This window comes from Vicia villosa, linkage group LG1 (assembly GCF_029867415.1).
Source record: "Vicia villosa cultivar HV-30 ecotype Madison, WI linkage group LG1, Vvil1.0, whole genome shotgun sequence".
Lineage (NCBI taxonomy): Eukaryota > Viridiplantae > Streptophyta > Magnoliopsida > Fabales > Fabaceae > Vicia > Vicia villosa.
The window spans coordinates 121,238,592-121,248,858 of NC_081180.1; the positions used below are offsets into that span (position 1 = coordinate 121,238,592).

The 10,267-nt window shown below is 34.9% G+C and overlaps 2 protein-coding genes across 2 annotated transcripts; both read left to right on the forward strand.

Moving 5' to 3' along the window:
- On the forward strand, positions 1-5,695 carry LOC131644034 (alkaline/neutral invertase A, mitochondrial). The gene is made up of 6 exons (XM_058914418.1): positions 1-856; positions 2,120-2,279; positions 2,424-2,635; positions 2,719-3,212; positions 3,361-3,409; positions 4,972-5,695. The coding sequence occupies exons 1-6, from the start codon at positions 308-310 to the stop codon at positions 5,296-5,298; spliced, it is 1,791 nt and encodes a 596-aa protein (XP_058770401.1). The 5' UTR covers positions 1-307; the 3' UTR covers positions 5,299-5,695.
- Positions 5,696-7,312: 1,617 nt separating this feature from the next.
- On the forward strand, positions 7,313-9,628 carry LOC131615773 (putative pentatricopeptide repeat-containing protein At1g56570). Its single transcript, XM_058886933.1, has 2 exons — positions 7,313-8,094; positions 8,243-9,628. The coding sequence occupies exons 1-2, from the start codon at positions 7,486-7,488 to the stop codon at positions 9,452-9,454; spliced, it is 1,821 nt and encodes a 606-aa protein (XP_058742916.1). The 5' UTR covers positions 7,313-7,485; the 3' UTR covers positions 9,455-9,628.
- The last annotated feature ends 639 nt before the right edge of the window (positions 9,629-10,267 follow it).

Genomic DNA, 10,267 nt, shown 5'->3' on the forward strand with positions numbered 1-10,267 from the left:
TACTGATAATTCTTTTTCCTTCCCCGCCGGCCACACCACCGCCTTCAATTTCACATACCATGACCTGCCGATGATTTGCACACTCCTCCTTCTTCAATTTTCCATAACTTGAGCTTTAGAATCAAACTTAGGTCCAGATTTTATCAAACAATACATTAGATTCAAATTTTTTATTCCCAATAACAACATCACAAAACTCTCCTAACTCTTTCAAATTCAATACCCCAAATTACACCTTTGTCTCTGACTCTGAGTTTTACTTTTCATTCACTAGTTTCTTCCACCATTACAAACCTAATTTTCCATCATGAACACAATCACCCTCCTTCGCAACCGCGCTCTAAATTTCGCGCGAAGAATCCTCATTGCTTCTAACAATTCATCGTTTTTTCTTTCTCCACTACAACCCCATACCAACGCTTTTCCACAACCACGTTTCAATGTTTACCACACCAAAAATCACCACCCTTTTCGAATACTAGGGTTTCATAATAGGGGTGTTTCAACTTCCATTGAGACACGTGGAAGTGAGAGTAATTTTGAGCGGATTTACATTCAGAGTGGTGTGAATGTGAAGCCATTCACGGTGGAAAGTGTTAGTAAGGGTGAAGAGAAGGATGTAAGAGAAGAAGAGTCTGTTGCGGAGAAAGAAGGTTGGAAGTTGTTGAAGGATGCTATTGTGACTTATTGTGGGAACCCTGTGGGGACTGTGGCTGCTAATGATCCGGGTGATAAGTCGCCGTTGAATTATGATCAGGTTTTTATTAGGGATTTTATTCCTTCTGCTCTTGCTTTCTTGCTAAAAGGAGAGGATGAGATTGTCAAGAACTTTCTTCTTCATACCTTGCAATTGCAGGTAATATATATACCTTTTTAGAGGTACCTAGTGCTTCAATTTAATCATTGCCTTATAATGGTCTTATATTTGGAATAGTTAGTGGAAACAGCTTAGGACATGTCCATATACTGATTTTAGCTTATCTGTATGAACTCTGCAGTTTGACTTCATTTTGTCTTTTGCTAGCCTATGCATGAAGACTTACATGATAAGTGATTATGCTACAAAACCCTTAATAAAGTGGTTTATCCAAATGGTTTGAATGTTTAAAAATGGTAGGTTGGTCATCAGAGCCATCTTAAAAATGGTAGGTTGGTCATCAGAGCCTATGAAGCACGGACACCTTTAAGAGTAGGCGTGTCGCAGTGTCCGACACGCGTCGGTGTCCGACACTTGTATGACACCCGTACGACACGTGTCGGAAAAGTCATACAAGTGTCGGAGAAGTCAGAGAAGTGTCACCTAAAAAAATAGATTTTTTCATTATTTTGACACTTTTTAAATCGGTATCGGACACTTGTATTACACTCATACAACACTTGTAGAACAATTTAGACAAGTTTTTCCAAGAAAATAGCTTTCAACATAGCTTACACATCTTTTGGACATGTATTGAATCAATATTATCAATGAAAATTGAAGACATTACTTTTCATTAGAATATTTTTAACTCTTTTATTAATAGATAGATAAATGAAGCTTATATACTATCGTATATGTAGCGGTGTCGGTGTCTTATGTTTTTGATATTATCGGTGTCGGAGTGTCTGTGTCGTGTCGCAGTGTCCGTGTCAGAGTCCGTGCTTCATTGATCAGAGCCATCTTAAAAATGTTTAAAAACGGTTCAACCTTGACAAAACAACAAAGGGCCTGATTTAGCCATGGTTAAGTTGTGACAAATCTATTATGAGGTCCTATTTAGGCACAATCTAATCTGACAAATTTGAGTCCCTACTTGTAGCCCACCTTGCACACCTTTAAAAACGGCCATGTTGGTCATTAATTGAATTGAATTGAATGCATTTGTAAATGTTTTTTTTTCTAGTGTCTATGTAGAGTCATTAAACTTTTCTCGGGTTTATGTACTTCACTATTATTTTTTCATACCGGCTATTTATTCATACCAATGGCTAAATGCTAAAAGGAAGTGTGTATAGTTTGATGATTGAGTGAGAATTCATCCAAAAGGAGGAGCTGTTATGCTTAGTTACAAATGTTAAAAACTTGTGTATATATTGATTGCTAACATTCTACCTTTTCCCCTCTATTTAACTGTGAAAGAGTTGGGAGAAAACTGTGGACTGCTACAGTCCAGGACAGGGCTTGATGCCTGCTAGTTTCAAAGTTAGAACGGTAGCTCTTGAAGGGGATACTCATGAAGAAGTTTTAGATCCTGATTTTGGGGAATCAGCTATTGGTCGTGTTGCACCTGTAGATTCAGGTTTATTTTTCACTGTTGGTTATAACGTGCATACAGATAAACAATAATGCTCTTGAAAACTGCTTGTAAGTTGAAAGTTAAACAAAGAGAATTCTAAAATAAGTAACTTAACAAAATGAGTTTTGGCTTTTGTTTCTTTGATAGGATTGTGGTGGATCATCCTATTGCGGGCTTATGGGAAGATCACCGGTGACTATAGCTTGCAAGAAAGGGTTGATGTTCAAACAGGGTTGAAAATGATTCTTAAACTGTGTCTAACAGATGGTTTTGATATGTTTCCATCTCTGCTAGTCACTGATGGATCTTGCATGATAGACAGGCGTATGGGCATTCATGGTCACCCCCTGGAAATCCAAGTAAGCTTAACTACCTCAATTGTTTCAATTGTTATCTGTCCTGTTGTTTTTCCTTACATGTGGTGGTGATCTTCACTTGACAGGCATTATTTTACTCAGCTCTTCGCTGTTCGCGTGAAATACTTGTTGTAACAGATGAAACCAGTGATCTTGTTAGAGCCATTAACAACAGACTGAGTGCACTGTCATTCCACATTCGACAATATTATTGGGTGGATATGAAAAAGATGAATGAAATATATAGGTATAAAACAGAAGAGTACTCCATGGATGCCATCAACAAATTCAACATCTATCCAGAACAAATTCCTTTCTGGGTAATGGATTGGATTCCTGAAAAAGGTGGATATCTAATTGGAAATCTGCAACCAGCTCACATGGATTTCCGGTTTTTCACACTGGGAAATCTTTGGTCTATTATTTCATCTCTGAGCACCCAAAAACAGAATGAGTCTATTTTAAATCTGATACAAGAAAAATGGGATGATCTCGTGGGCCATATGCCACTTAAAATATGTTATCCTGCCTTGGATAATGAAGAGTGGCGGATAATTACTGGCAGTGACCCAAAGAATACGTAAGTTCTGTCTGTAAAGTTTCCTTTCTCATGTTTGGATATCTTTGAGTACGTTTGAAGAATTTGTATCATACTATTATAGTCTCTATAGTCATAGTTCTTTCTAGGGTGTTCATCTTAACTGAAACGATGTGCTTAACTTTTGCAGCCCTTGGTCATATCATAATGGTGGATCCTGGCCTACCCTTCTGTGGCAGGTAAATATCTCTTGATGGCAATAGATTTTTTCTTAAGGAAAGTTCAAATATGTTGATTATATGCACCTTGCCTTGTCTAAATACCTCAACTATTGAACGCATAAATGTTTGGATAAACAATTTAATTAAGTGCTAGTCATATAAGTATTTTTGTAACATGCTATGGAGAAGTGTACTTCAAGCCCGCTGATCAAAACACAATATTATAATATTGTTGAAGACTGAGAATTTATCCAGAGATCACATTAAAAAGAATAGAAGAGACTATATTTTTGGTTGGAACTGTTAACAACCATCTAACAAACATTATCAACTTACTAACTAACTTCTACTAAATAACTCTTAACTACTCTAATTAACCTATGTAGATATTATTATTTTTTAAATATATTATAAAATTGTTTTACAATTCAATAAGTAGTTTGTTTAAATAGAAAAAAATAACTCTAGACCTAACATACTTTGCTTAACGGGCCCTTACAATAAGATAAAATTAATTAAATAAAATAAAACAAACTCCATCTATTATTTACAAGACTCCCCCTCGAGCTGGTGGGGGAATATCAATCATTCCCAGCTTCATTCCCAGCTTGCAAGCAAGTTGGTTGAACCTTTTGGTAGGTAAATCTTTAGTTAACACATCTGCCAGGTGATAACCAAAAGGAATATATGTTGTAGTTATCAATCTACTATCCAACTTTTCTTTGATGAAATGTTGTTGATCTCGATGTGCTATGTTCTGTCATTTTGAACAAAATTATGTGCAATACTAATGGCCGATTTGTTGTCACAACAAAAGCTCCATAGGACCTTCACAGTTCACAAATTCTTAGTGCCATAGCTATAAATTATGTTTCCACACTTGAACGAGCCACTACACTTTGCTTCTTGCTCCTTCAAGTAACAAGATTTTCACACAAGAAAGTACAATAACCAGAAGTTGATCTTTGATAGCTTGCTGAACCGGCATAATTAGCATCCTTATAAGTCTCCATAGTTAGATTTCCACCTCTTTTGAACAAAAGACCTTTTTTTTCCTTAGTGGCTTCAAGAAATTGTAGAATTCAATCAATAGCTTGCAAATGCCTTGTCATTGGGTCATGCATGAACCAATGACTAGGAGGATGACAACATTCTCCTTCTCTTATTGAAGAGCATGTGCATCCAACTTATTGCGATATTGGTTATAAACATAAATTAAAGCAACACAATCAAACATGCCAAACTCAGGATTCTGTAAGATAGGAACAAAAGGAAAACGAGACATAGACTGAACAAGACTAACATTTCCCAAAATTCGAGATGGGACACAGTTCATCAGGTAGACAATAATTAGATAGAACTAATCAAAAATTAAATAAAACTAACTAATCTATTATTTACAACAACCTATATATTTTATATCCTAACAGGATATTTATGAGAGAAAACAATCTTCAAAATTAAATTGGTTGTCTTTTCTGGAATACAAAAAATTATGTGCTAATTTGTTGGTGTAAGACCATGCATAAGCCATGAAGTGTTACTTTAATTTCTAATGTATTTTTTTACATCATCTTCAGTTCACACTGGCATGCATCAAAATGGGTAGAATTGAATTAGCTCAGAAAGCAGCTGATTTAGCTGAGAAAAGGCTGCCAGTTGATTCTTGGCCTGAATATTACGATACTCGTTCTGGAAAGTTTATTGGAAAACAAGCTCGGATGTATCAAACATGGACCATAGCTGGGTTCCTTACATCCAAGATGCTTTTGAAGAATCCTGAAAAGGCATCCATGTTATTCTGCGAGGAAGATTATGATCTTCTTGAGTATTGTGTTTGTGGACTTAGCCAGAAGGGAAGAAAAAAATGCTCCCGAATTGCTGCCAAGTCTCAGATTCTTGTATGATGCAAGTCTGCATATTATTTGGAAGCAGAATGCCAATTCACAAGTTCAGGGTATGGATTTTGTTTTAATACAAAAGAGTAGAACTGGAAATGTAACACTATGCTCCATGTTGTCGTCATTATAGTTATATTTGTTAAAATGGCTTTCTATGTATTGGGAAGAAGCCAATTCTTTTTCTTAAAAAAATAATGAAGGAGAGTTTTTAACTTAAAACCTCTTAAAAAGTACTTAATACCCTAGCATAGTTCATTGTTAGGATTTTCACTTATATATAGAGGTATCTTACCAGTGTTCACCAGTTAGGATTTCCACATACAACTATGTATACAAACGATGTTCATATTGACTTTGCTCTTTATAAAATTCCTGCAAAAGCAGGCATTGCAGTGTTTTATAATTCTAGTTTGTTTGCTATGTCCCTAGATTATTTTGTTCGTTATTTGTTGTCTGTTAGACTATGTTTTTACTGGCATTTGTCAAGTACATGTTCTATATCTATATACAAGTTACAACACATGAAACTTAATGACCACCCAAAGTATAATCTTGTCTCTGTCCAATAAATTGACACCTTATCAGTTTTTTTCTTTTTAATCTTTTTTGTTTTATTTTCTCTGTTAATTTTGTGATTTCCTTCACCTCAATCGATATACTTTGTTCTGCTAATTCCTTTTCCCCACACGGAATTACTCCAATATTAATTTGAAACTCCGGAATTTAAACACATCCTTCCAACACATTAACCCCTTGGACTAGATAAACATTATTCTTACTTCAAATTAATTCATCTTACAAAGGGAGCTTTGTTTATAAACTTTCCATTTAGAATTTATCAACGATCTTACCATATCAAAGCTCTTGTATAAATAATTTTCCACTAACTCATCTTATAATGCCAAAAATATTTGCAATTTAGATTCTAGAGAGATTGGAAAGAAAATTAGGTTTTTGATTTGAGGAATTTAAGGCTTGCATATGAAGGTTTTCTAATTTGAGGAATTGAAGGTTTGTATACTAGGGTTTTCAGATTTTTATCGAGGGAAATATTAAAAAGTGCGATAGCCACAAGTGAAAGAGTCGGGTTTTTAGATTTAGATGAGTGTCAAGAAAAATTATTAGATAATTAAGATGGAATTGCGCTTTTCGATTTATGATTGGCACAAGTAACTAATTATTATTTTTAGAATATGATGTAATACAACCATTTATTATTTATATTTTTCCCTATTATTTCTATAATTATATATCCTCTACCGACATGTTACTAAAAAAAAGAGAGGCAACGCTGTTCCATGTGAATACTAAATGTAATATCGACATTCATAAAATGAGATAGTTTCATATTAAACTAATATCGATATATTACTAATGAGATAGTTTCATATTAAACTAATATCGATATATTACTAAAAAAATAGTGACAATATCGCTTCATGTCGACACGTTTATGTAATGAAATATCTTTTTATTAAACTAATATCGATATATTACTAAAAATAGAACAGCAACGCCGCTCCCAGTACATACTAAATATAATATCGACATTTACAAAACGAGATATTTTTATACTAAACTAATTATTAATATATCACTAAAAAAAAAGTTGCAACATCGCTCACTGTCAACACTTTTATGTAATGAAATAGTTCCTTATTAAACTAATATTCACATATTAACTATTATTTACATACTATTATTTTTCTTACCACCATTACTCATTAATTAGATCTTCTTCAAACAATCAATTTTATTTTCATTTTGTTTAAACAAAGGGCGTACCATAAAAGAGACATACTAATTGGGTTCAAAATTTATGTTAAGCCAACAAACAATAAATAGGCATGTATATAAAGTTTATCCATAAAGACTTCTATTACCATGTTAATTGTCACTTATTTGCAAGAGGTAAATCAATTATTAATAGATTTTAACTTCATCTTTCAGTAAGCAATAAAATATATATTTTTTTTATGTTTTCTTAAATAATCCCTTTATAAGTAAAGTTTTAAATAAATCCACGAACATGAACCGCGGCTAATGAAAAAAACAACACATTTAACCCAACGAAACACTAACAACTAACGACATTGTGAACTGAAATTACACATTGCTTAGTTCAATAATTCAATTTTCCCACCTTAAATACAATACAAGTGTTAACGTTATTGTTATGGACATTTCAAAACAATGATAATGGCATCTTGTAGAAAGCTACTATCCTCAACTGATTTCCGACCCCTTCCATCATCTCTCCTAAACTCTCTTCGCTACATCCAATTTGACACACCCTTTAACCCCAAAGACTCGAAAGGTTTAACCACCGATCTCATCAAATCCTATTTCGACAAAGGCTCAATCGAAGAAGCACACTCTCTATTCGATGAAATGCCCCAGAGAGACGTTATCGCCTGGACAGTCATGATCACTGGCTACACTTCCTGCAATCACCCCAAACGTGCATGGAATATGTTTTCTAATATGCTCAGAGATGGAGTGAAGCCCAATGCTTTTACTGTTTCGGCTGTTTTGAAGGCTTGTAAAAGTTTGAAAGCTCTTTTGTGTGGTGAATTAGTTCATGGGTTGGCGATCAAGATTGGTACTCGAGGGTCGTCTATTTATGTTGATAATGCACTCATGGATATGTACGCAACTTGCTGTGATAACATGGATAATGCTCTACATGTTTTTGAGGATATCATAATAAAAAATGATGTCACTTGGACTACTTTGATCACTGGATATACTCATAGACGTGATTCCTTTGGCGGCCTTCGAGTTTTTCGCCAAATGTTTATGGTAAGCTTCTGTTTTATATCCCTATTTCCTTGTTGTATAGATAATTGATTTTTTGAGTGATTGATGAAAGAATGAAAGTAAAGTAATCATTGGTATTATCATGTGAGTTGAAACCTGTTTAACATCGTTTATTTTTTGCGGCAAACAGGAGGGAGGAGAACTTAGTCCCTTCAGCTTTTCAATTGCAGTTAGTGCTTGTGCGTCAATTGGCTCAAGTAATTTGGGTAAGCAGGTGCATGCTGCAGTGATTAATCATGGATTTGAGTCCAATCTTCCTGTCATGAATTCCATACTTGACATGTATTGCAGGTGCCGTTGCGCATCTGAGGCAAAACAAGTATTCAGTGAAATGACTCAGAAAGATACGATCACGTGGAACACTTTGATAGCTGGATTTCAAACACTGGATTCTAAAGAGTCTCTCTGCATATTTTCACAAATGGTGTCCGAAGGGGTTAGTCCAAATTGCTTCACATTTACTAGTGTTATAGCTGCATGTGCAAACTTAGCAATTTTGTATTGCGGGCAACAGCTTCATGGTGGAATCTTTCATAGAGGCCTCGATAACAACTTGGAATTATCCAATGCCCTTATAGATATGTATGCTAAGTGTGGAAATGTAGAGGATTCATACAAAATATTTAGTGGAATGCCGCGTACAAATTTGGTCTCATGGACTTCCATGATGATTGGATATGGTGCTCATGGACATGGAAATGAGGCTGTTGAGTTATTCAATAAGATGGTAAGATCAGGTATTAAACCTGATAAGATAGTGTTTATGGCTGTTCTGAGTGCCTGTAGCCACGCCGGATTAGTGGATGAAGGCCTTAGATATTTTAAATTAATGACCAGCTATTATAATGTTGTACCCGATCAAGAGATATATGCGTGTGTGGTGGATTTACTTGGTCGTGCAGGAAGGGTGAAAGAAGCGTATGAACTAATAGAGAATATGCCATTTACGCCAGATGAGTCTATATGGGTAGCCCTTCTTGGAGCTTGTAAAAAACACAATCAACCAAGTATGGTAAAATTAGCAGCTTTGAAGGTTTTGGATATGAAGCCAAATAAGGCGGGAACTTATGTTTTGTTATCAAATATTTATGCTGCTGAAGGTAACTGGGATGATTTTGCCAGTTTGAGGAAGCTTATGAAAAGTACTATAAGTAAGAAAGAGGCGGGGAGGAGCTGGATTGAATTGAAAAATCAGGTTTACAGTTTTTCTGTTGGAGATAGATTGGTTTTTTCGAATGAGGAGGTCTGTGAAGTGCTGGAATTGTTGGTTAAACATATGAAACAAGTAGGGTATGTACTTGATTTATATTGCTTTGTACATGACTTGGAAGATGAGACTTGAATATTTAGAAGCTGAAAATATCATCTTATTTATGAACGCCTGTAGTAGATTCATAAACCAATACAACATGTTATACAAGCATTACTATGTAACATGATACTTCAAACCTGTATAGGCCTCCTGTTAATAAACCAATATAAAAGCATTGATATATACATGTTATTTATTCATGTATATGACTGGGAAGATGACAGTGCGAATTGACCCATCAATACAAACTCAACATACCAATCCCCAAGACGGGATGAGATGTCCAATTGAATATTGTTCAACCCGTCAATTGTCAAGCTAATCAGAAGTTGATTTCGTCTTTATCTATCTATCTATATCTTTTAACTAAACTTGAGTTTTTGATTGAATTGTGTACTGGTAAAATGTACGCCATTTGTAACCTTGTTGATCATATATCTAGTAAAGCCTCAGTCTTAGAATTTTCAATTGTTCGATCCCTTTTCCTCTGTTACTCCTTGGCTTTTATAACCCTACTATCCCTTTCTCTCTTCTAGCGGTTACAATTATTATATTCATGCTAGTTAATGTTGTTGTCCCTCCATCTGAGCGTAACAACTATTAATTCTTCTTCTCTTGTTTTAACATACAATCACAAAGGCCAATAACATTGTTGCCTCTCTGTATGCCAAACTTATCAAAGTTGCTATTTATGAATGCAGATGGGTTATTGATATCGGGTTTGCATGACACTCTTAACTTAAGTTGACCACAAGATTGGACGAGCTTATTTAGGGAGTATGATTCATTGATGTCGATCTGGTATTCGCCCTTAGTTTAAGTCGACCATGAGTTTGGTGAGCT